The following is a 27,735-nucleotide window of genomic DNA, read 5'->3' as shown; positions in this document are numbered from 1 at the left end:
CAGTACTCCTCCCAGTCCGTATCCACCATATTGCTCCACTCCTCCTGGGTCGTATCCACTGCAATACAGCACTCCTCTCGGCTCAAGTTCATCGATGGCATTCAGGGCATATGATTTCTCTTCAATGTTTCATACATCCCCACCTGCAACTAAAAAGAATGTTGATCGCTGTGATCACCCACATCGTGAATGTCGACCCTCGCAGAAATATACACCTAGGACCACACCATTAAACCATCAATGTGACAGCCCTAAATTGACCCTAGTCGGAAAGTGGTTTCGGGACCATAAAACCGAGTCATAAAAATAATTAACCGTTATATTTGATGCTTATTATATGTATATAGGCATGTGTGAAAATTTCATGTTTGAATTTTGTTAATTGTAAGTGAATTTTGCTAAATAGGACTTGTGTGAGAAAATTTAGAAATGTGCTAGGCAAACGTTAAACTGGCCTATTGATGCATGTTAGAAAATGTTGTCCTTGCATGTCAAATTACCCAAAACTTAGGATGGTGGCCGGCCATGCTATGGGTTAAAATGTATTATAAACATTTCATGTTAGTGCTTTATGTTAGGAATAATAAACTAAAGAACATGGGTAATAAAATAATAGTGGTTAGTAGGAGGAGAAACAAAAAAAATTTGTGTGGTTGCTCCTCCATTGCCGTGAATTGAAGGAAGAAAACAAAGAAAAAAAATGTGTTCATCTTTTAACATCCTTGGCGAAAATGCTAAGAAGAAGGGGAAGGGAAGTAAAATATTCGCCACTCCTTCTAGTCTTGAAGAAGGTATGTTTGATGTTATTCCATGAAGTTCATGCATATTTTTAGATGTTAGTTTGAATTCTACCTAGCCCATGGTTTAAATTCTTTTTGCTACTTGATGAAGATGATACTCGGCCATGGATGTTGTCATTCTTGGTTGGTGTTGATGTTGTGTTGATGAGGTATCAAGTTATTTTAGTAACCCATGTCAAAATTATGAAAATCATGGTATGGTGTCTTGAGCATTTGGCCATGGTAGGAAGAAGAAGAGAAATATGGTTGTTGTTCATGTTATTTGGATGAAAAAAAAAGGGGGTTAGTAGTTAGATGAAGTAGAGTCTAACAAATGAGCACATATGTGCATTAGTTGCTAGATGGAGAAAAATCGGCTAGCAAGTTGTGTACTAAGGCGAATATGATTTTGAATATTATTGAGTAATGCATGTGTTGAATTGATGGAATGGAGAGGATGCTTTAATTATGTTATGAACAATTATATGTTAAATTAAGGTTTGCTAAGCTAGCTATTAAGGTGAAGTGCAAATGTTAGTATTTGATTACTAGTGTATATATGTGTATTAGCCGAGTTTTGAACTTGAAACAAAATGGTGTTTAGTCAATACAAGTGACCATACTTGTAGAATGTATTAAGTATACAATCGGCCTCAACTTAGACATGCATATTCGGCCACATGAATGAATACATAGATTGATGTTGTACGCGTTCGGCTATAGGTAAGCATATTGATGGCTTTATCTTGACTTAGAAAATCGGCTAAAGGAGAATATTGGCTAATATGTTGAATTTGATTCATGATTTCATACATATATGACTCTAATGCCTAATATACATGGGCTAAGTACCTTGAATTTCTCTTTGATGTTCAAAATGATTAAATCAATTTATTTGTTAAATTAAGCTCAAGAGCAAAGGGGAACTAAATCCGATAAAGGAAAGGAAAAGATGATCGAATAGACGTTGAAATCGTTCGACAACATCCAAGGTAAGTTTTCGAGTAATGGAACTTAGATTATGATTCGATTAGGTTATGACATATAAATATGACAAATAAACGGTGATATAATGATTCTACTTGAATTATATATTGAGGTGATTAGTTTATACCTATGACGGGTAGCCGAATGTGTATAGAGATCATGTTATAAAGCCAATCAAAATCATGCTCTTTGTATGTAGCTATTGAGCCGAAATTAGTAAGTGTGATAAGTGTCTTGTGTTTGAGCTTTGGTAATGAAAATGAAATATGGATGTGTCATGACTTATTGATATATGTGCATGGTTATTCGAATGATATCCGGCTAAGTCCCAAGGCTTTTATGCTAGTGACTATATCTGGACTAAGATCCAAGGCATTTGTGCGAAGTTGCTATATCCGGCTAAGACCAAGGCATTTGTGCTAGCGACTATATCCGGCTAAGTCCCAAGGCATTTATGCTAGTGACCATATCCGGCTAAGACCAAGGCCTTGTGCAGTGGTTGTATCCGGCTAAATCCCAAAGATACTTGGGTGCGGAATGAGCGATCTTGCTGTAATAATTTCAATTAATACGCCAGAAATCCCAACGATGAGGTATGTTTCGTATATGCATTGGAATAATTGATTCCTTTTAAATAGTATTCGCTCAATCGATTAACAAGCTTCCGGCCTTTAGTCAAGTTGATTCCTTATGTATGAATATAAGGGTTGGAAATGTGAAGTAGGTACGATTTTGAGAATATGTGTATATGAAATTATTCGTTTAGTCATATGAATGCTATACTTCAGTTGTGCATGATTTCATTACTCAAAACTTACTAAGCATTAAATGCTTATTCCGTTTCTTTGATTCTCTGTTTTATAGATTTTGGTTCGTCAGCTATTGGACTCGGAAGTGTCAAAGTCGAAGTCGCCCACACTATCAAAGCCCTTTTGGTACTCTTTTAGTTGAACTCTGATAATGGCATGTATAGGGCTGCCCTTTTGTTGTTAGTCAAGTACTTTGGTATTGTATATATTTGGATAGCCATGCGAAAATGGCTTATATATTTTGAGCATAGCGTTATAATCATTTTGTATATATATGGTTATTGAGAGGTGTGGAAATGCTTGGCAATGATTAGCCATTGGAATGGTTAATCACGTTCATATTTTTATGCTATGTATGTTAAAGGGCTAGTTGAATCATGGAAATTATGAAATAGGTAAAGTCTACCTTAAAAATAGATGCCGACAGCAGCGGTGATGTGAATTTGAAAAATCACTAAAAATATTAGGAATAGAATTAAATAGTGAATAAATTATGTAATCGAACCTTGATGAGTCTATTTTCATATGGAAGAAACGAAACGATCATATGAGTCGTAATTTAAGAGATGTTTAAGTTTTCGTGAAATAGGACTAGAGCGATTTCTGGATCTGTAACACCCCGAACCCGAGACCATCGCCGGTGTCGGACACGAGGGGTTAACAAGCCAAGTTCACTTGTTTTGCCCATCCATTTGACATTTCCAGTCAGGCTGGAAAACTGCGTCACTGTCGCCTTAAAAATCATATCTCGAGTTTCAAAACTCGGAAACTGGTTTCGTAAATTTTCCCTGAATTTAGACTCATATATCCATCCATGGATTTATTTCTAAAATTTTTGGTTGGGCCAATTGGTACAGTTTATTAGTTAAAGTCACCCATGTTACAGGGATCGACTGCTCTGACCTTCGCGCGGTATAACTTGAATATCTCTCTGTACAGGGCTTTAATGCTGGTACCGTTTGTTTCTAATGAAACTAGACTCAAAATGGAATCTGTACATATAAGGTATGTCTCCTAATTCTTTTTGGATAATTTATAGTAAATTTTTAAAGTTGCGATAGGGAACCCAGAAACCGTTCTGGACCTGTCTCACAATAGCTTTAATATCTCTTAACATGTAACTCCTATGACCATTTCGTTTCTTCCAAATGAAAATAGACTCATCAAGGTTCATTTACATAGCTTATTCACTATTTAATTCCATTCCTACGAATTTTGGTGATTTTTCACATTCACGTCACTGCAGCTGGCAGCATCTGTTTTTAGGGTAGGTCTTACCTATTTGGTAGTCTCCATGAACCAACTAGTCTTGCCATACATAGGTTCATATATGATCATTTTAACCATGCCAATGGCTGATCATATGACCAACATTCCCATTTCAAGCCATAGCCACATCATGACACCAAATATATACATACAAACCACAATTAGTCTAAGTCGATACTTCACTTTTACGAGCCATTTTCGCATGGCCGTACATATATACATCACAACATATTCAACCAACAAGGGTAGTCCTATACATGCCATTTCAAAGTTCAACCAAAATTTATACCAAAATAGAGGCGTGGATAGTGTGGATGACTTCGACTTTATTGATCCCGAATCCGATTGCTATCGAGCGAAATCTATAAAACAGAGAGCCAAAGTAACGGGTAAGCATTTTTTATGCTTAGTAAGTCTCAAGGAATATAATCAGCTCTAATTACAGCAATACATTCACATAGCCAAATGCATCATTTCATTAATACACATTCTTACTTCACACTTCATCATTATATACTTTCACAAAGTATCAATCAATTCAATAACTGAAATTCATTAGTCGATTGAGCGAATGTTGCTAAAACATGTCGACTTTCCAATGCACATATAACGTACCTTATCCTTTGGGCTTTTCGAGTGTACTAATTGAATTCATTACAGCAACCAACACTCACCTCCAGCCCAAGATTCTTCGAATATAACCGGATATAATCACGTGCACAAATGCCTTCGGTCTTAGCCGGATAGAATAACTTCATACGAATGCCTTGGTCTTAGCCCGGATATAGCCACTAGCACAATTGCCTTGGGTCTTAACCCGGATATAATTTCAGCATAATTGTCTTGGGGCTTAGCCGGATATCATTCAATTTCTCATGTACACATACATCAATAATCATTGGACATACATATTTCATTTTCAGTTACTAAGGCTCAAACGCAAATATAATCACAAGCATATTCGCCTTCGGGACTTAGCCCGGTAGAATTCAAATGTTCATACATACATAATCAATAATCAATACACATCCATACTTTATTTCACATAATTCAAGTAGGGTCACTTCTTGAGGACTTACCTCGGATGTTGTCGAACGGCTTTTTCGGCTATTCGATCACCTTTTCCTTCCCTTGTCCAATTGTGGCCCTCTTAGCTCTTGAGCTAATTCAAACAAATTCAATTTATTAAAACCTCATTGTGCTTGCTTATGGCGAATATGACAAGGAGTTTAAATGGTCATATGGCCACTCTTTAGCTTGAATACACAATGGTCATGCACATTTTATACTACATCAAGCAATTCAATACAATTTATTTGAGCATCAAGGAAAAGCTAAGGCCTTCAATAGGCTACCCAAGGCGAATATTCATGTACATGTTGAGGTCAATTTTGCACTTAATACCTCACAAAAACAGCATGCATTTTACTAGTTAATGCTTTGCACATTGTGGCCCAAAACTTATAATATAGCATCAAGCACTTATATGTGTGCTAGGCAATTGTGCTTGCAATTTCACAAGCATTCTTCCACATCTTCTTCTTTAAACCAATATATTCATCACTTACTTCATAGCCAAAACATCATGTGCAAACATATATATACAATATGAGCATGGCGAATTTCAAGGTGTCCATAGCCATCCAAAATACAAATTTTAACTAACATGCAAGAAGCATGAACCATGCTCATGAATGCATCATGGCCGAATATGACAATCATGCTCCATTCAACTTCAATCATGGTTAAACACAAAAAGAAAACTCAAAATCTTACTCAAGAGTAGACAATCCATCATTGCATGCATCATCATCAAGCTTCACACTTAGCATGCAATGGCTTTATCACCATAACAACTTTGGCCAAATACCATTTCCATGGCATAACAAGGATTTGAGCCATGGCTAACATGCACATCAAATTAGCAACCAAACCATGCATGAAACTCCCAACACAACCTCATACATACCTTAATCTTGATGCAAACTTAGCCAAATCTCCTTCTAGATCTCTTCTAAACAAAGGAAATGAAGCAAAAATCCCTTCTTCCTCTTAGTATTTTCGGCCAAAAAGGGAGAGAGCAAGCATGAACAAATTTTTTTGTTTTCTCTTCTTGGTTGCACGGCAATGGGGGATGCTACTCTCTCACACACATTTTTTTTCTTTTCTCACCCATGCTTAGTTGTTTATTATTTCTAACATCATCCATTAGTAAAACATGTTGGGAACATGTTCCCTTGCCCATAACCTTGTCATGGCCGGCCACTCCTCCTTAGGAAGGGGATTATTTGACATGCAACTCCACCTTTTTGTTAACATGTACTAACAAGCCATTTAAAATTAGCCTATCATATTTCACCATGTTTCACTTTGATCACTATTTAATACTTTCTCATACAAATGGGTAAAATTAGAGAATGAAATTTCCACATATGCATGCACACACATAGTAAGCATAGAATATAACAATTAATTATTTTTATGACTCGGTTTAGTGGTCCCAAACCACATTCCTGCTAGGGTCTATTTTGGGTTGTCACAACTCTCCCCACTTAAGAAATTTTCGTCCCGAAAATCTTACCGTAAATAGGTTTGGATATCGCTCTTTCATAGAATTCTCGGTCTCCCAAGTAGCTTCTTCTATCCCGTGCTTGAGCCATAACACTTTCACTAGCGGAACCCGCTTGTTTCATAACTCTTTCACTTCTCGTGATAGGATACGAATCGGTTCTTCCTCATAACTCATATTAGCTTGAATTTCAATTTCGATGGACTAATCACGTGCGATGGATCGGATCTATAGCGTCGAAGCATCAAACGTGAAAGACATCATGAACCTTTTGAGTTCGGGGCAAAATCAGCGATATGCCACTGGACCGACTCGCTCGATATCTCATATGGCCCAATGAACCTCGGGCTCAACTTGCCCTTACGGTAGAACTCGAGTATCTTTTTCCAAGGCGATACCTTGAGAAACACTTTATGACCCACGATACTCGATATTCTTACGCTTCAGATCCGTGACGACTTCGACGATCGGAGGCTATCTTCGAGACTTTCACGGATTACTTTCACTTTCTCGCTCAGCATCCCTAATCAAATCCTCCCGAAAATCTTGCTTTCACCGAGCTCGGTCCAAAACAATGGTGTACGGCATTTACGACCGTACAAGGCCTCGTAGGGTGCCATCTTAATACTTGATTGAAAGTCGTTGTTGTAAGCGAATTCAATCAACGGCAAATACCGCTCCCATGAACCACTAAACTCGAGGACGCAACATCTTAACATATCCTCAAGTATCCGAATTATCCGCCGGATTGACCATCGGTTTGGGGTGAAAGGCGGTCTTGAAATGCAACTTGGTACCCAAAGCTTCTTGCAACTTTTTCCAAAATCGCAAGGTAAATCTCGGATCTCTATCCGACACGATGGAAATAGGCACCCGTGTAATCTCACAATCGAGAAACGTACAATTCCGCTAATTTGTCCATTGAAAAATCCGTGCGACGGGGACAAAGTGGGCCGACTTAGTCAATCGATCTACCACGACCCAAACCGCATCCTTCTTACTTGTCGACAATGGCGGTCCGGATACAAAGTCTATTGTGACTCGATCCCATTTCCACTCGGGTATCGTGATTGGTCAAGTAATCTCAAGGCACCGATGTTCCGCTTTCACTTGTTGACATATTAAACATCTCGAAACAAAGTCGGAGATGTCTCGCTTCATACCATGCCACCAAAACCGACGTTTCAAATCATTGTACATCTCACTCCCGGTGGATTGCCATTCGGCTACAATGGGCTTCATTCGAATTATCGAAATGAGTTCAATTCTTTGGGACACACAGACGACTTTTGAACCTCAAACAATCGTCATCGTCGATTTGAAACTCCGAGTCCTTGTTCGAACACACGCAGCCGTTTGCAACCAACTCGTCGTCGACTTTCGAGCTTCTCAAATTTGGTGTGTCAATAATGGTTTGGCTTTCAATTCAGCCACTAACACACCGTCGGATCGATGCACAAGTGCACATTCATCGCTCGTAAAGTGAATAACGATTTACGACTCAAGGCATCCGCAACCACATTCGCCTTTCTGGGTGATAGTCAATGATCACTCATAATCCTTTAACAGCTCGAGCCAACGTCTTTGTCCCAGATTTAAGTCTCTTTGGGTCATCAAATATTTGAGACTTTTGTGATCCGAGTATACATGGCACCTTTCACCAAATAAGTAATGTCGCCAAATCTTTAAGGCGAATACGATGGCGGCCAATTCGAGATCATGAGTCGGATAATTTTTCTCATGTGGCTTTAATTGCCTCGACGCATAGGCCACAACTCGACCTTCTTGCATTAATCATAACCTAACCCAAGTAGAGAGCGTCGCTATAGATGACAAACTCCTTGCGGACTCGGGTTGCACTAGAATTGGGGCTTCATCAAATAAGTTTTCAGTTGATCGAAACTTTTTGGCATTTCTCCGTCCATTCGAACTTAACATCCTTTTGGAGTAGCCGTCATCATCGTGGCTATCGTTGAGAAGCCTTTACAAATCGTCAAGAATAACCTAAGAAGCCCCAAAAGCTCCGAACCTCGGTAATATTTCTGAGGCTTCCAATTAAGTATGGCTAAAATTTTATTCGGTCGACTCGAATACCCGTCGCAGATACCACATGACCCAAGAAGCTAACCTCTCTTAACCGTAACTCACACTTCTTGAACTTAGCATATAATTGCTTATCCCGTAAAATTTGCAAAGACTAACCGCAGTGTTCAAAGATGTTCGGTCTCATTTCTTGAATAGACCAAGATGTCATCAATGAACACGACTACTTAATCGATCCAAATATGGTCTAAAGATCCGATTCATTAAATCCATAAATACCGCAGGGCATTAGTGAGCCCAAACGGCATCACTAGGAACTCATAGTGACCATATCTCGCTCAAGGCGGTCTTGGGTACGTCCGAATCTCGGATTCGCAATTGATAATAGCCCGATCTCAAATCTATTTTCGAGAACACCGAGGCTCCCTTCGATTGATCGAACAAGTCATCAATACGTGGCAACGGATATTTGTTCTTTATCGTCACTTTATTAAGTCGACGATAGTCGATGCACACCGCATGGTTCCATCCTTCTTCTTCACGAACAATCTTGGTGCACCCAAGGCGAAAAACTCGGGCGAGCAAAACCTCTATCCACCAATTCTTGCAACCGAGCTTTCAACTCCTTTAATTCCGTTGGTGCCATACGATACGGAGCTATCGAAATTGGAGTGGTACCGGTACCAATTCGATGCCAAATTCTATTTCCGAGCAGTGGTAAACCCGCAATTCTTCGGGAAAACATCCGGTATTCACAAACCACGGGCACAGATTCGGGTTTCTTTTCGATTCCTTGTCATCGAGCATGTACGCAAGGTACGCCGCACCCTTTTCTTACATATTTCGGGCCAACATCGGCGATATTACTACGGCAACCCTTTAAGTCCAGTAGACTCAACCCGAATTATTTCATTATTCGCACCTCAAATCGATAGTCTTGCTCTTGCAATTTACAACCGCATCGTGCATGGTCAACCAATCCAAACCAAGAATAACGTCGAACTCATCGAACGGCAAAAGCATCAAGTCCGCCAGAAAACAAGAACCTCGGAACACTAGGGGACTTTTCTTGCACACTTTGTTGACAAGCACGTAATGACCCAAGGGTTTGACACCGAATTACAAACTCAAGAGACTCAATGGGCAAAGTCTTACTGGATGCTAAGGTTTCACATATATATGAATGAGTAGAACCGGGGTCAATCAAAGCAATCACATTTGTATTGAAAAGAGTGAAAGTACCAGTAATAACATCCGGAGAGGCAGCATCCTCGCGTGCGGCGTATGGCATAAGTCCTAGCAGAGCACGAGCCTCGATCCGACGGTAGCATCTCTAGATCCTCTCGACCGCCAACGACATTGCCCATATTTCTAGGTGGCCTACCTCGGCGATGGTAGCACCCGGGTTTCCACTCGACTCACATTCTGCTCAAGCATCCTCGGGCAATCCTTCATAAAGTGGTCGGCCGATCCACACTTATAGCAGGAGCGATCACGAAACCAACAGCTCCCGAATGCCATTTGCCACAATGTGGACACTTCGCCTCTCTCGGCGATCATTTCCACCATCACGATCGAAGTGACTCGTGTGGTCACAGGGGTCGATCGCGTCCTCGTCTAGAAAAGCCCAAACGCTCTAGACCGGCTCGCATCATCTCGAAATCTCTTCGATGCTTGTTGAAGAGACTTTCCCAAGGACCTCTTCGAATTCTCCGGTTCCCACATCACTTTTTGTTTCTCCTTTCTAAGCTCTTCGACTTTACAAGCTCGCTCAACAAGTACTACGAACTCGTCGTATCTCGAGGATGCCAACAAACATCCTTATATCATCATTCAGCCCATCCTCGAAGCGTTTACACATAACTTGGACGAAATGCATTATCGCCTGCATCGACTAAGCCTCACAAATTTTCGTTCGTAATCGGTAACTGACATCGAACCTTGCTTAAGATCAAGGAATTCCCTCCGCTTTTGGTCGATGAATCTCTGACTGATATACTTTTTTCGGAACTCGGTTTGAAAGAATTCCCAAGTCACTTGCTCTCTAGGCACCACAGAAGTCAGAGTACTCCACCAATAGTAGGCGGACTCGCGTAGCAAGGAGATGGTACACTTTAAGCACTCATCGGGTGTACAGGATAGCTCATCAAGCACCCGGATAGTGTTATCTAACCAAAATTCAGCTCGCTCGGCATCATCATCATCCGTAGCCTTAAATTCAGTGGCCCCATGTTTTCGAATCCTATCGATTGGGGGCTTACTTGACCTTATTTGGTCAGTCACCGGAGGTATTATAGGTGCGGGGGTTGCATTTGTCGGGAATGGAGGTTGTGGAACAGCCGTGTTGGTTCGAATGTATTGATTAAACCATTCGTTCATCACACTATAAAAGGCTTGCCTAGCCTCGTCATTAGGATTGCTGGCCATAGGTTGAGAGTCCGCTGGCGCTGTCCCTTGCGCGAGCAGCGCCACACTCTCCACATCATCAGCTATTGCTCGGTTGGGATCGGGATCCATTGCTATAAACAAACACAAAGTTAAATTGTCAGAAATCACCACACTATCGATTCATCATTTAATGGCATGTATAGCTAGACCCCAAACACATCACGGTAGTCCTAGAATCGACTAAACCGTGGCTCGATACCAAAAATATTAACACCCGAACCCGAGACCATCGCCGTGTCGGACACGAGGGGTTAACAAGCCAAGTTCACTTGTTTTGCCCATCCATTTGACATTTCCAGTCAGGCTGGAAAACTGCGTCACTGTTGCCTTAAAATCATATCTCGAGTTTCAAAACTCGGAAACTGGTTTCGTAAATTTTCCTGAATTTAGACTCATATATCCATCCATGGATTTATTTCTAGAATTTTGGTTGGGCCAATTGGTACAGTTTATTAGTTAAAGTCACCCATGTTACAGGGATCGACTGCTCTGACCTTCGCGCGGTATAACTTGAATATCTCTCTGTACAGGGCTTTAATGCTGGTGCCGTTTGTTTCTAATGAAACTAGACTCAAAATGGAATCTTTAAATATAAGGTATGTCTCCTAATTATTTTGGATAATTTATAGTAAATTTTAAAGTTGCGACAGGGAACCCAGAAACCGTTCTGGCCCTGTCTCACAATAGCTTTAATATCTCTTAACATGTAACTCCTATGACCATTTTGTTTCTTCCATATGAAAATAGACTCATCAAGGTTCATTTACATAGCTTATTCACTATTTAATTCTATTTCTACGAATTTTGGTGATTTTTCACATTCACGTCACTGCAGCTGGCAGCATCTGTTTTTAAGGTAGGTCTTACCTATTTGGTAGTCTCCATGAACCAACTAGTCTTGCCATACATAGGTTCATATATGATCATTTTAACCATGCCAATGGCTGATCATATGACCAACATTCCCATTTCCAAGCCATGGCCACATCATGACACCAAATATATACATACAAACCACAATTAGTCTAAGTCGATACTTCACTTTTACGAGCCATTTTCGCATGGCCGTACATATATACATCACAACATATTCAACCAACAAGGGTAGTCCTATACATGCCATTTCAAAGTTCAACCAAAATTTATACCAAAATAGAGGCGTGGATAGTGTGGATGACTTCGACTTTATTGATCCCGAATCCGATTGCTATCGAGCGAAATCTATAAAACAGAGAGCCAAAGTAACGGGGTAAGCATTTTTTTATGCTTAGTAAGTCTCAAGGAATATAATCAGCTCTAATTACAGCAATACATTCACATAGCCAAATGCATCATTTCATTAATACACATTCTTACTTCACACTTCATCATTATATACTTTCACAAAGTATCAATCAATTCAATAACTGAAATTCATTAGTCGATTGAGCGAATGTTGCTCAAACATGTCGACTTTCCAATGCACATATAACGTACCTTATCCTTTGGGCTTTTCGAGTGTACTAATTGAATTCATTACAGCAACCAACACTCACCTCCAGCCCAAGATTCTTCGAATATAACCGGATATAATCACGTGCACAAATGCCTTGGTCTTAGCCCGGATAGAATAACTCGCATACGAATGCCTTGGTCTTAGCCCGGATATAGCCACTAGCACAATTGCCTTGGTCTTAACCCGGATATAATTTCCAGCATAATTGTCTTCGGGCTTAGCCGGATATCATTCAATTTCTCATGTACACATACATCAATAATCATTGGACATACATATTTCATTTTCGTTACTAAGGCTCAAACGCAAATATAATCACAAGCATATTCGCCTTGGGACTTAGCCCGGTAGAATTCAAATGCTCATACATACATAATCAATAATCAATACACATCCATACTTTATTTCACATAATTCAAGTAGGGTCACTTCTTGAGGACTTACCTCGGATGTTGTCGAACGGCTTTTTCGGCTATTCGATCACCTTTTCCTTCCCCTTGTCCAATTGTGGCCCTCTTAGCTCTTGAGCTAATTCAAACAAATTCAATTTATTAAAACCTCATTGTGCTTGCTTATGGCGAATATGACAAGGAGTTTAAATGGTCATATGGCCACTCTTTAGCTTGAATACACAATGGTCATGCACATTTTATACTACATCAAGCAATTCAATACAATTTATTTGAGCATCAAGGAAAAGCTAAGGCCTTCAATAGGCTACCCAAGGCCGAATATTCATGTACATGTTGAGGTCAATTTTGCACTTAATACCTCACAAAAACAGCATGCATTTTACTAGTTAATGCTTTGCACATTGTGGCCCAAAACTTATAATATAGCATCAAGCACTTATATGTGTGCTAGGCCGAATTGTGCTTGCAATTTCACAAGCATTCTTCCACATCTTCTTCTTTAAACCAATATATTCATCACTTACTTCATAGCCAAAACATCATGTGCAAACATATATATACAATATGAGCATGGCGAATTTCAAGGTGTCCATAGCGATCCAAAATACAAATTTTAACTAACATGCAAGAAGCATGAACTATGCTCATGAATGCATCATGGCGAATATGACAATCATGCTCCATTCAACTTCAATCATGGTTAAACACAAAAAGAAAACTCAAAATCTTACTCAAGAGTAGACAATCCATCATTGCATGCATCATCATCAAGCTTCACACTTAGCATGCAATGGCTTTATCACCATAACAACTTTGGCCAAATACCATTTCCATGGCATAATAAGGATTTGAGCCATGGCTAACATGCACATCAAATTAGCAACCAAACCATGCATGAAACTCCCAACACAACCTCATACATACCTTAATCTTGATGCAAACTAAGCCAAATCTCCTTCTAGATCTCTTCTAAACAAAGGAAATGAAGCAAAAATCCCTTCTTCCTCTTAGTATTTTCGGCCAAAAAGGGAGAGAGCAAGCATGAACAAATTTTTTTTGTTTTCTCTTCTTGGTTGCACGGCAATGGGGGGATGCTACTCTCTCACACACATTTTTTTTTCTTTTCTCACCCATGCTTAGTTGTTTATTATTTCTAACATCATCCATTAGTAAAACATGTTGGGAACATGTTCCCTTGCCCATAACCTTGTCATGGCCGGCCACTCCTCCTTAGGAAGGGGATTATTTGACATGCAACTCCACCTTTTTGTTAACATGTACTAACAAGCCATTTAAAATTAGCCTATCATATTTCACCATGTTTCACTTTGATCCCTATTTAATACTTTCTCATACAAATGGGTAAAATTAGAGAATGAAATTTCCACATATGCATGCACACACATAGTAAGCATAGAATATAACAATTAATTATTTTTATGACTCGGTTTAGTGGTCCCGAAACCACATTCCGGCTAGGGTCTATTTTGGGCTGTCACAGGATCCCCTGTTTTGACTTTGGAAATTCACTATAAATCAACCAGAGATAATTAAAAGTCATTCCCTTTATGTACAGATTACTTTTTGAGTCTAGTTTCTTTAGAAACAAACGGCATAAGTATTGAAGGCCTGTACAGGGAGATATCTAAGTCGTAATGCATGAAGGTTAGAGTAGTCGAACCCTGAAATAGGGGAGATTTTAACTAATAAACTGTACTAATTGGCTTGACCAAAAATTCTAGAAAAAAATTTGTAGATGGACATATGAGTCTAGTTTCAGAAAAAATTTACGGAACTGGTTTTTGAGTTTTGGAAGTCAAGATATGATTTTTAAGGTGACAGTGACGCAGTTAGCCAGCTTGTCTGGAAATGGTAAAATGAACTGTATAAATAAGTGAATGAAGTCCGTTAACACCTCGTGTCCGACTCCGGCAACGGTCTCGGGTACGGGGTGTTACAATCAATTTTAGGGGTTTCTTACAATTTAAATATTACAAAGTTTTTACTTTTTTATTCTAAAAAAATATAAATCAAGAAAAAGACAATCTTTGTATTTATTTAATTAGATTAATTGAAATATTAAAACTTGGAACAAACTTTGTGGTCATAAATTAGATTAATTGCAACATTAAAACTTGGAATAAACTTTATGGTCATAAATTAGATTATTTGCAACATTAAAACTTGGAACAAACTTTATAATATAAATTAGGTACATTGGATTACATAAGCTCAATCCCTACCCGATCGTGATGATTGTCCAATATGGTAGTTTTGCTACGGGCATTTATTCTGATTATGACCAGCTAATCTATATAATCCACAACTCTTACCGTCGAATTTCTCCCTAATGTCCATTTCATTATAGATTTCGGATTATTGCGAATGACCTTTCGAATTCCTACGCAACCCTTTGTCTATGACAAGCTCGAAAGTCATCAGAGGCACCTCCCACGTAGACAGGTCAGGCAGGATGGGAAACTCATTCTCTTAGACATGTAATGTGCACTCGAAGGTGTACACATCATCGTTAAATTGTTCAACATTGAGCGAGACTTTAGCACATGCCGCCACAACATGCGCACATGTATAATAAAGTGCTTGGAACCTTCTACAACCGCACCGTCTATTTCAGATATCAACTCCATAGGACCTAGATGGTATACTGAGTCGAAGACCGATGGTCTCTGTAACTCAAAATGTTTCAATACGTAGTCAATATACTTCTACATTCATCAACCTCGCCATTTAACAGTTTACAACCATTGTTTCCCTGACATATTCGACAAACACGTGTCCCGCCTCCATCTAGTTGACTTGTTGCTGACCCATTCTTGGCATCAAGATAGCCAACCTGTAGAATGTAGCTGAGAAGACAAATGAATTTAAAAGATGTCATGTTTTCAACAATACGGAGTTGATCCCCTCCGCCAAGTTTGTGGTCATATGACCATAGCGAAAGCCTTCGTTGAAACTCTGAGCCCGTTGCCACGGCTCCATGGTACCCAACCACTGTCGAAAAGATGTGTTCATTTTACCCTCCATGTCACTATCAAGTCGAGTCATTCTTTGGCGAAAATGTGTAGCTCTAACTCGTGCGCTGTATTTGTATTAAGAAAAGATAAGTTATAGTATTTCCCTAAAACATTAAAACTCATATTGAAAAGATGAGGTTATCCTTTACCCATTCTCACAACTTGTCTCTGCCAGTTTGCATTATTATAATCTCTATAGAAGTTAGCCGCTATGTGCCAGATGCAGTAAAGGGATCTCTGTGGCACACCGGAACATCTAATGGCGGCAATTAATCATTTCCCTCTATTGGAGATGATGCAACTATAATCATTGCTAATAACATACCTCCGTAGGTTTGTAAGGAAGAATTTCCACTATTCCATATTCTCTTTATCTACGATGGTAAATTCTATCGGGAGCACGTTCTTGTTCCCGTCTTGAGCAACTGCAAGAAGTAGGATCTATGTATATTTTCCGTATAGCTAGGTCTCATCTACTTGCTTGTAGTGGGGAAATGCGTGCACTTATGGATCAAACGTCTAGAACATCCGATGGAAAATTCTTTTTCCCGATTGTAGTTGGTTATCTGGGCTGTAATAAGGTCGTGTCTGTAACTCAATGACAGTTCCTAGCACGTACTCCTGTATAGCGGCTATCTATCCTTGTAACTCATTGTACGACGTATCGAAATCCCCGTACAATTACTCTATTGACATTTGTTTAGCTATCCACGCCTTTCGGTATGATACTCAATATTGGAATCGTGCCTGCATTTTAGCAATCAGTACCGAAACTTTAATGATTGGCATGTCCTTCACTATTGGCATGATACACGTACAGATAGTTTTAGAATCAAGTTTTTGATTATCTTCTATCATACGTGTTGACGTGCATGTGTGAGGCCCAACAAATTTTCATATCTCCTATATCTACAGTTTTTGAATAAATACGGCTCGTACCCATCAATTGCAGCCTTCCGTCGACTTCCAACACTCCCCAATATATAATGTCGATTTAGACACTGCGAATTTGTAGTCCACTGATATATTCATGCTATACTGCTTAATAGCAAATAAGCATTTTTCCTTACTTTTGAATCTCTGGCCCACGAATAACTCCTCAGGATCGGAATATACGGTCAAGAGATGAATAGGTAGTATTTTAGGGTACTCTAGGAACTTGGCTACGTGCGCCGCGTTGGGGTCTATGAGCGACATGTGTGCCCTAGGATTATTGTGTATTACAATACATCGAATAGGGTTCCCAGCTGAAGACACGTTAATATTTTCATTTTCATTCATGTCTTCGTTGTAAATATCATTAGGGACCCCGTCCACATCGGGATCACTATCACTATCGAACTCATGATTACAAGGATCACTATTGTCGTATCTATCATCACCAACCACATCAATATCAGGTGCAACATTAACATCAATATCGATCCCGCGTATAGTTGATTGACTATCAACTTATGATATTAGAGCCACCATACAAGGTTCTTGAGCTCTAAGTTCTTCACCTAATGCAATGAGATCTTCAGTTGGCTCCACACCAGCTAACTCAGCAAATAACTGAATTGGTGCATTTTGGTCACTCTGATTCCCACAATAAAGAGCGATCGTTGTCTCCATATTTTCATCGTCTACAAGTTTCATTTTGGTGAATCTAATGGGATCTGTTGAAACTGGAAACTTGAAGAAAAGTTTCGAAATCCTTCTCTCACAACATCTAACAATTTTTGCACTAATCTTTTCCTTCATATCATTGAACGAGACATTTCTATTAAATCTCATTGCTATTTGTTGGCGACATTCAAATATACATCCAACGGTTGTTGTCAAGATTGTTCAATCGAAATAAACGCATACGAAAAATTGATTATCCATCTTCAATACTCAACCTGTTAAAAAATAAATAAAAATTCTCAAAACAATTTCAAACAATAAAAAAAATACTTACATAAAAAATTTAATGAATAAAAAGAGACCAAAATTATATCAATATGCAATTTTTTCATTCATAAGCTCAAACTTTTTTAGTTCACGTTTTGTATATGAACGACATTTATCTTTACATTTAACCACTTATATTCATTTTACGTTTTCTTCCATCTCCGATCTTGTATCCTCCTTTAAGAAATTCTGTATATTAAATTTTGAATTCTCTTTAATTCATCTTCTACAATCCAATTTGGAAATTCCTTAGGATCTCTTCCTCTTCAATCTTTATAACGGGTATTGAATTTAAAAATTCTCTTGGTAATTTCCTAACAACTAATTTATCCATCCATGGTATGTCAAACACATTTTGCTTCTCAGTCAACTTTTGTGAACCTACATTTTGTCTCGCTATTTTCCTTGCTCCATAAGAGATTCCAATAGGTTCGTAGAACTAATGTCTTCCAAAGTTGGTCTAAAATTATTTGATGCTTCCATTCTATTAATGTCCCTCTAAGGGTTAAGTATTGCACTTTATTCTTTCTAATCAGTTCATGACCATTCCATAACACTTCTTGCACCTTTTGATTTACGATAATATGGTGTTGAATGATGTCTTCTTCTAGTTTCATTCTGTAATCTTGCAATTCTCTCATCATCTTATCAATTTTCTCCCTTTGTACTTACTAACAAAATAACTTTCAAATATATTAAAAATTTTAAAACATAACATTCATAACATAACAAATCACAATAAACCTTAAACAAATAATTAATCTAAACACAAAATTTACTAACAAAATAACTTAAAAATTAATATAAATTTACATTTATAATCTAACAAATCACAATAAACAAAATAACTTTAAAGCAAAACATAAAAATAACACTAAAAAACTATATAATACTAACAAAATATTTTTTCTCATCATAATCTATTCTATTTGAAAATAACAATAAAAATAAAATGCATTTTCTTTCTTTCTTTCTTCTCTTTTCTTTTTTTCTTTCTTCTCCCCTTCTTCTTCCTTATGTTCTGCTATTTTTTTAACAGATATTTAGTATTGAACCGAATTGGGTGGGGGGAATTTGGTACTAGTGCCTCCTATTAGATAGGCACCATACCCCTGCATTACATCCGTATAAAAATACGGGTTCTATACTATTCCGGTACAAATGTGGTGATGCCTATCAAGTAGGCACCACTATTAAAATATTTTTTGTTTTCAGTCAAACATGTCTGATTTTTAAGGTGGTGCCTCCTATGCAGCACCCTCCACTTGCTTGGATGTACCATTTTGATAAATAATCTATCTGACATACCATTTAAGTATTTTTTTAATTTTATAATATATAGATAAAAAAGCCCAACAATGTCCGTATTGCAAACTTTTTGTTTTCTATGTCAAAATAAAATTTTACAAAAATGGAATGACCAACTACATAGTTTACCCAAAATCATATACAAATTAAAAATAAAAATTCTAAATAATATATATTTTCGGAGTTAAAATAAAAAATAAAAAAAACCGAGGAATTATGTAAACACTAAAAATGGCAACTTCGTACGATGAAGTGAAGCAAATGTCTAAAAAAAACAACAAAATCAGCGACCAACTCGTTCAAAAAGCTCCCACCTCAATTCCCGCACTTTTCCTTCCAACTAAAATCCTCCAAAACAGTCTCTTTGCCAATCACACACACACACACACACACACACACACACACACACAAATGGCTCTCATTGAAACCTATGCCTGCGCCCCTTCCACGGAACGAGGCCGTGGAATTCTAATCTCCGGCGATCCCAAAACCAACTCCATCCTTTACTGCAACGCAAGATCCGTTTTCATTCGTTACCTTGACCGCCCTCTTCACGTCGCCGTTTATGGAGATCACAGCTATCCCGTCACTGTCGCTCGTTACTCCCCCAACGGCGAGTGGATTGCCTCCGCTGACGTCTCTGGAATTATACGAATCTGGGGTACTCATAACGACTTCGTTTTGAAGAATGAGTTCAAGGTCCTTTCCGGTCGGATCGATGATCTACAGTGGTCCCCTGATGGCTTAAGGATCGTTGCCTGTGGCGATGGCAAAGGAAAGTCCTTTGTTCGCGCTTTTATGTCAGTACTCCTTATTCTACCTCTTCTATTCCTCTCTTTTTTATAGTACAATTTCTGTTTCATAATCTAAGACTGTCGCTTGAGTAAAATCAAGAGAATATGAAAATAGTTAGATTTTTATTAGAGTTTCTGTGATGTTGAATTTAAAGGTGGGATTCGGGGTCAACAGTGGGGGACTTTGATGGCCACTCGAAGAGGGTGCTAAGCTGTCATTTTAAACCGACGAGGCCATTTCGAATTGCAAGTTGTGGAGAAGATTTCTTGGTGAATTTTTATGAAGGTCCACCCTTTAAGTTCAAGTTATCTCACAGGTAGATAATACTGTTTTCAATTGCTCTTATCATTTATTAGGCGTTACATTTACCTGATATTTTTACTTTTTCGTTTCCCTTAGTGGAAAATGAGTAATCAAAAGTAGCAATTAAAAATATGAGAACAATAATGATAAACAAAAAATAAAATAACTAATCAGACGAACCCTAAATTTCTCAAGTAGAATGCCTTGGTCTTAGTGAGGAAGACATTTCATTGATGGTTTGTTCTTGCTTTCATTATTCATATGTTCATGCATGTTTTATGGCGGTCACAAAAGCTATGGCCGGGGTGTCTCAGGAACATAAATTAAATTTGTCAATGATGTAAATAAAGATGCATTTTCAGTACCCGCATCAATCAGATACATGCATTGCTACTTGTTATAACTATTTAACGCTTCATTTCGAGAATAATCTTCTACTCAATCTTAAGATTTGCCTAAACTGAAAAGTGTGCACTGTTTGATTTTAATAGAGACTAACAAAAATGAAAAGAGTATTTCTTGCTCTTATCTTTCCAACTACACAAGAGTCTATATTTATAGACAAGATATTAAAGCTGCTAATCTGTTCAACAAACCAACTTCTTTAACAGCTTTTTAACAGCTAACTTCTTTAACAGTCTAACTTCACAACTGCTTAGGAAAGTATGAGTTTCATTAGGAAAATAGTATTCCACTGGTTCTTAAGATTTATGTTAGTTTTAGGGTTATTCAAGGAATTGTTTTATGATGTGCAGGGAGCATGCAAATTTTGTCAACTGCATTAGATTTTCCCCAGATGGCAGCAAACTAATTAGCGTAAGCTCAGATAAGAAGGGTATAATATATGATGCAAAGACTGGCGAAACAATGGGGCAGTTGTCCAGTGAAGATGGTCATACAGGTAGCATTTATGCTGTTAGCTGGAGTGGAGATGGTAAACATGTAAGCATCTAGTTGAGTATTTTATTTAGTTGTTTTGATAAGGACCATGCCCTGTCAATGCAATTATGCTTCTGACATTACTCTCGCTTTTGTGAAACTTCTCTAACCCAAATGCAAGTTAACAGCTTCGGCTTGGTTTCATTATTCATATGTGCATGCATGTTTTATGCCATTGCATTTGTGGGTATAGTTACATGTATTCTTTTCGAGAATTTCAAACTCTTTGAAATTTATATTTGACCACTATCCGAATTTAGGCTTAGAGATGTTAGACAAGCTGCGGATAATGGAGCAGAATAATAATATTTTTGGAGGGTCGTAACATCTTATTCATTTAGGAGCCTTTGGGCTTATTGGCTTGAGATTTCTTACTAACTATTTGATTTGCGCTTTATTTTATTGATGAAATCAGGTACTAACTGTTTCTGCTGACAAGACTGCCAAGATATGGGAGATTTTTGAGGACGGTACTGGCAAAGTAAGTAAAACGTTGGAATGCTCTGGATCTGGTGGAGTGGAAGACATGCTTGTTGGATGTCTGTGGCAGAATGATCATCTCATTACAGTTTCCCTTTCTGGCACAATTAACTTATACTCTGCTAGTGATCCTGATAAACAACCATTATGTTTGTCTGGACATATGAAGAACGTAAATACATTAACTTTAATCGAAAGCAACGAAAAGATTATTCTATCCAGCAGCTTCGATGGATCTATCCTTCGATGGACTCCAGGGACTGGACACAGTGGCAAATTACAGAGGAAAGATAGTTCTCAAATTAAATGTTTGGTTGCTACAAAAGAGGAGATAATGACATCTGGATACGATGATAAGGTGAACTTATACCAAAAAATACATTGCATTTTTTTATTGTTAACAAAATATGCATTAATAATCTCTGTTATTCAGTTCATCCACTACTAAACAGAGAAAAATGTCAAGACAACTTTGTTCTTCATATGAAGTTCATTTATCAAGGACTTGGAATATAGCTTTCAAATGAAATTTTATTTTACCTGATCAAGATAATTATTAACAGATGAAACTTTGGGACTAGGATTTGAATATTTTCTAAAGCATTTGCTAACAATGTGCTGTATAAGAACTAGAGTTTTAAACATTGTTGAAAAGATGTTGATTATGTTTGATAATAATCAGAATGATTACTTTCTTCCTAGCTATACAGTACCCAATCTTAAAGAAATTGCAACACTTGTCTTCTATGGCAATATGAAGAATATCAAGGTTCCTTTTTCTGCATGATGGTTGTAATCTTGATGAATGTTTAAAGTTTCTCTATCCATACACGGGTCACCTGTAAAATTCTTTTTATTGTTCAACATTGATACCATCTCTATCTAGATAAGTAATTTCATTGATTTATATTCGCTGCAAACACTCGGCACCTAGCTTGAATACTAGTTTTTTCTTCTGTTGACAAGTCCTCAGTTAATTTCAGGTATGGAGAATTTCTCTTGATCAAGATAAAGCTGGAGATGCAGAATATATAGATGTTGGCAGTCAACCAAAGGACTTGAGCCAGGCCATTAATTCCCCTGATCTGGCTTTCGTTTCATTGGATTCTGGAGTTGTATTGCTTAAGGATATGCAAATACTTTCAAACATCAACCTTGGATTTTCAGTGACAGCGTCTGTTATTGCACCTGATGGAAGTGAGGCAATTGTGGGGGGCCACGATGGTAAGTTGCATATATATTCTGTCTCAGGTGATTCTCTTACAGAAGAAGCAACCCTTGAGAAGCATAGAGGTCCAATTAGCGTAATACGGTATTCACCAGATTTTTCCATGTTTGCTTCTGCTGATCTAAACCGCGAAGCAGTTGTTTGGGATCGTACCTCCAAAGAGGTAGCTTGAACTTCATATTAGTTTTAATATGTCCTAGCCTTCCAATAAAACTTGGATGGTAGCTTGATTCATCCCATCTTTGAGATGTAATGTTTGGGGGGTAGCAACCATTATGTTCATTACTTATATCTAATTGCTTGACATTTCCTTGATGTCAAAAGTAAATCGGGCAATACATATTCAGTTAACAGAGATGGCTTCCTCCTTAACAAGAGTGGATGCTTCAAACATATTTCCCAAAAGTAATGTCCTACATTATTATGGGATTCAGATCCATCATTTTTATTCAATCGGGGACATTCCTCCTTGATAATCAGCCTTTTTTGTGGTCATCCTCTAGTTTCTCAGTTGCATTTGCTACATTACTCCAAAGCCCTTGTGGCATGGCCATAGTTCTGGGTCTGCGGAGTCTCTTTTAGGACTGATAGTGGAATGCTAATTATGTTTGGAGTACTTGATCATTTCTTCAGTTATCTGGTTGTTTGTGTTTGATTTTGGCATCAACTGCTAGGTAGAAACCTGTTTTATTGCATGAAGCAACTTGCTAAAGCTCTCAGCTTTCTGATGTTGCATTGTCTTACAGCCCGAATATGATATTATAAAACTAGTTTTAATTTGTTTATGATATCTTGAGCAGCATTATGCACATTTCTGTTACCGCTTACTTCAAATCAAGAAACAAAAATAAGGTGTGTTGCCATGGATGGGCCAACAAAGTTTCTAATTATTTTGAACAACAGGATACTTTAAAGTGCTTTTATAAAGTGTGACTGGATGTATTAACCACCATCTTTTGCTTTGTAGCTAAAAATATGGTTTTCCTTATCGTTTTGCAGGTGAAGCTTAATAACATGTTGTTCCACACAGCTCGTATCAATTGCCTTGCTTGGTCTCCTAATAGCACTATGGTGGCTACAGGATCACTAGACACTTGTGTAATCATATATGAAGTTGGGAAACCTGCTTCAAGTCGCATAACTGTTAAGAATGCTCATCCTGGTGGAGTTTATGGTTTGGTTTTTATTGATGACTGCAATGTGGCTAGTTCAGGGGAGGACGCCTGCATTCGTGTCTGGAAGATAGTGCAGCAATAACGCAAGCAGTGCATAAGACACGAATAATGCTGGTTAAATCTTTAAAGTTTGTGAATCCACATTCATTGCTTTCTTACTACATCTACATTTGTTACCACATGATAGTTGTATAACTGTATTTCAGGACACAATTTCCGTTCTCAAATTTTGTGCCAAAGAATAAAATGAAAGCAAAAAGGAGCAGGTAAGCAGCTTCAAGGGTTTTGGTGAAACAGGTTTGCATATATATATTTTCACCTGGATTCATGATGTAAAGAGGGAGCATTGTGCCCTAATGATACTTTTTTAAGGTTACTCCATATAGAAATATCTTTATCCAATGCATTGAAAATGATGAATAAAGTTGTCAACTGTTTCCGTAAATATATATTAATTAGCACTTAAAATGTGCCCTAGAGGCACTCTTCCAACAATTCTTTCATCATTCATTACTCTTTTTTTTTTATTGCTTATAGCATCTTTGTACAGTTTGGGGCCATTTCTTGTGAGATTAGAATCATGTTAATAATTTTTTTCTGCTTATGTTTGGTGTTAGTTGCATAGTAGATGAATTGCAAGTTCCTCTAATGGCATGTAAAGAAATTTCAAGATCATCTACCTCATCATCTTGTTCATCTTCAATATCTGGTACTTCTATTCAAAATAGTCTTTTACATCTATGTCCCATGGAGTAACACTCGTCACAATTATAACACAATCCTTTAGCCCTTCTTTCTGCCATTTTTGCTCGTGTCAATCTCTTGATAAATGGTGCGGAAGAACCTATTTTGCTATTATTCCCCATTGGTTTCGTTGTTTGTCCTCCTTCCTTTGCAAAGCTCTTAGTTGTTGGAATAATTGAAGTGCTACTAGCGTTTTGGGAAGCTGACCAGTTTAGATTGGTTTGAGATAACATCTTGGAAGAGACTTTTTGTTTACGTTCCAAAGCTCGAGCCATATTCATTGCAACTCCAAGGTTTCTCGGTTGTTGCATCTCAATATCAATTCTAAGTTTCTCTCCCAATCCGGCAGTAAAAAAGTTTACTTGTGGTCGAGGTTTAAGATCAGTAGTCCTAGCAAATAGTGATTGAAATTGGCATTGATATTCTTCTACCGTCCCAGTTTGTCTTAGGTTTGCAAGTTTCCCCAAGGGGTTATTACTCATAGGTGGCCCAAACTTGACATGACAACACTCTCTGAAGCATTCCCAATCCAGATTTGCCTCCTCTTCTTCGATTTGATCAAACCACAATTCTGTCTCTCCTAAAAGATGGAATGAAGCTAGGCCGACTTTGTCTTCTTCGTTGGTTCGTTGATTGCCAAAAAAAAATTCGCATCTTTTCAACCATTCTAAAGGATCTCTAATACCATCATAAGTGGGAAATTCTATCTTAGAGTATCGTGGCACCATGCCCCCATCGTGTTGCGAATCTGAATTTCTTTTCTTGCCTCCACTGTTGCCCTGTTCTTCATTATTTTTTTTTTTTTGAATCCCCTTTTGTTGTCTTTTGAACCGAAAGAGATAACGTCGCATCTGTTCCTCTAATACTTGTTGCCTTGTAGCCATTTGTTCTATGAATGCCTCCAGCTTGGCTGTTAAAGTTTTTTCGTCACCCATGACAGCTGACTTCGATACCAAGTTGTTATGCGCCTTAGCGTAGGATCTAGTCACAGGTCTAGACGAGAAAGAATTCTTGCTTCGACCTATGGTTACTCAAAAGGTAGATTCGTCTTTGACTGAACCCCCTTTCCAAACTAACGTTTGTGATAAAAATAAACTGCTTACTTTATTTCATATTGACAGCCTTTTTATAAGCTGTTAATTACAAAGAGAAAGTCCTAATCTAATTCCTAATTTAAAGTACTAATAGAATTCTTAATTTAAAGCCCTAATAGAATTTTTAATTTAAAGTTTATAAAAAAACTAGTAAAACTAAAACTCCTAAAGAAATTAAATCAATATAAAACTCTAATTCCTATTCCTTCTTTGATATTGTTTTCCAATGAAAACATCTTATCAGATTGTCAAATCTGGTGATATGGCTTTATTTTTGTTTAGTTGGTATATACAATTCCAAGCCACTGAATCTCAAGAGAGAAAGGGTAGTTGTGAGCATTGATCCAAATTCCCTGCCAATTAGGTGCTTTGGAGAGTGGACTATTGGGGCACCATGAGGGCAAAGTTCTATTATGAAATAAAGCAGGCAGCATTTGAAATTAGAGGTTATGTATTGATGTTTCAAAAGGACAAGAAAATTTCATTTGAAATTTTATTTGGTTTCCTCCATATGAAATTTGATTTAATGATTTTCCATTGATTTTTTTTTTGTTATTTTCCCTTTCTATTATTATTATTAAGGGGTAAAATTTTTTTCGTATTTTTAAAAAAAAATCAATCCAACCTAGTGCTCAATTAAGTCATCACTTGTTAAAAACGCATCAACTAAGTTTTGACAACGATTTTCGTTGTTGACTGTTATTGTGTTGATATGGTCATTAACGACCATTGAGTCAAGATTGTGATGTTGACATGGTAGTTTATGTTAGCAATGATGGTTGACGTAAAACTCTCATGTTATCAAAATAAAAATATAAATGTTATTAACAAAATTCAAGTTCAAAATTAATCTAGATAAATGGGCGTTTAAATTCATTTGAATCTCAACATCTTTTTTCAAGTTCATTCTGAATCTAATTTTTAAATTATTAAAATTTTAAAAATTTAAATAAAATATAATAATTATTTTTTTAAAACATTATAGGAATTATAAAAAAAATTGTTGTGCTTTCCTTGCTATTTCACATGTGAATTTCATTTTTTTATAAGCTTTTGAAGTTATTGTTGCTTTTTTTATTTTTAATAATTCGCTAATTGTGACAATGGTGTTCGAAATTATTGGCATTTTTCTTTTGTTAGTTGTTAGTTTTTATGTAGGATGTACAATTGTAATGTGGAAAATCATTGTTATAATTCAATATGTGCATAAAATAGAAAAATGAGACTTATGGTAATAAATTTATTTACCATAATGGTAAATTATAAGATTTTTAGTTGGCATTTTAGATTTTATTAGCTAAATAATTTTTTATTGTCAGATTTATTTTAAGTTTGAACTTTTTTAATAACTTATATTCTATTGGAAAAAAAAAATTCTTATGTGGACCACCACATTAACATCACGATGGCTGATTCAACGATCTTTAATTTCACACAAGCTCAATGACAGAAATTGTTGGTGAAAGGGCTTAATTAATGTGTATTTAATGTCTAGGGGTTTATTGGAAAGATTTAATTGATCATTTTGAAAAAGCATAGGGGCTTTATTATGAAATAATTTTGGTTTGTTTTTTCCTCAAAGTAGCTGTTAAATAAAGAACTGTAGCCAATATTTTAAATAAAGAACTGTAGCCAATATGTATACCCCTATAAAGTTTTTACTTTTCCATCCTTGTTTTGTTGGACTCATTGGTGTTTTGCTCCGAACTTGTTAAGCGTATTTTAATGTAATGAATACACTCTGCATTTCTTCAGCAAAATACTAACTACAAAGTATAGGCATGTTGGTGGTGGAAGATGACAATGACAAACTAATATTAGGCAGATTTAGCAAAGGTTTAAAACTACCAACACAAATTAAACCATGTCATAATGTGCACGTTCTCA

At 37.3% G+C, this 27,735-nt stretch overlaps 1 protein-coding gene across 3 annotated transcripts; it reads left to right on the top strand.

Moving 5' to 3' along the window:
* Positions 1 to 19,340: 19,340 nt before the first annotated feature.
* LOC108466585 (actin-interacting protein 1-2) lies at positions 19,341 to 24,455 on the top strand. Of its 3 annotated transcripts, none has more exons than XM_053024967.1 (7): positions 19,341 to 19,890; positions 20,040 to 20,201; positions 20,944 to 21,130; positions 21,543 to 21,965; positions 22,591 to 22,998; positions 23,835 to 24,124; positions 24,217 to 24,455. In XM_053024967.1, exons 1-6 carry the CDS (start codon positions 19,352 to 19,354, stop codon positions 24,090 to 24,092), a joined length of 1,977 nt encoding a protein of 658 aa, XP_052880927.1. In that variant the 5' UTR covers positions 19,341 to 19,351; the 3' UTR covers positions 24,093 to 24,124; positions 24,217 to 24,455. The 3 variants fall into 3 exon arrangements, with proteins under 3 accessions (XP_052880927.1, XP_017622456.2, XP_017622455.2); XM_017766967.2 differs by having other exon boundaries at positions 23,835 to 24,138; XM_017766966.2 differs by having other exon boundaries at positions 23,835 to 24,455.
* Positions 24,456 to 27,735: the final 3,280 nt, after the last annotated feature.

This window comes from Gossypium arboreum, chromosome 2, assembly GCF_025698485.1.
Source record: "Gossypium arboreum isolate Shixiya-1 chromosome 2, ASM2569848v2, whole genome shotgun sequence".
NCBI classification, from domain to species: domain Eukaryota; kingdom Viridiplantae; phylum Streptophyta; class Magnoliopsida; order Malvales; family Malvaceae; genus Gossypium; species Gossypium arboreum.
Note: the sequence above shows the minus strand (reverse complement) of the source record. Positions and strands in the feature narration are given on the sequence as shown.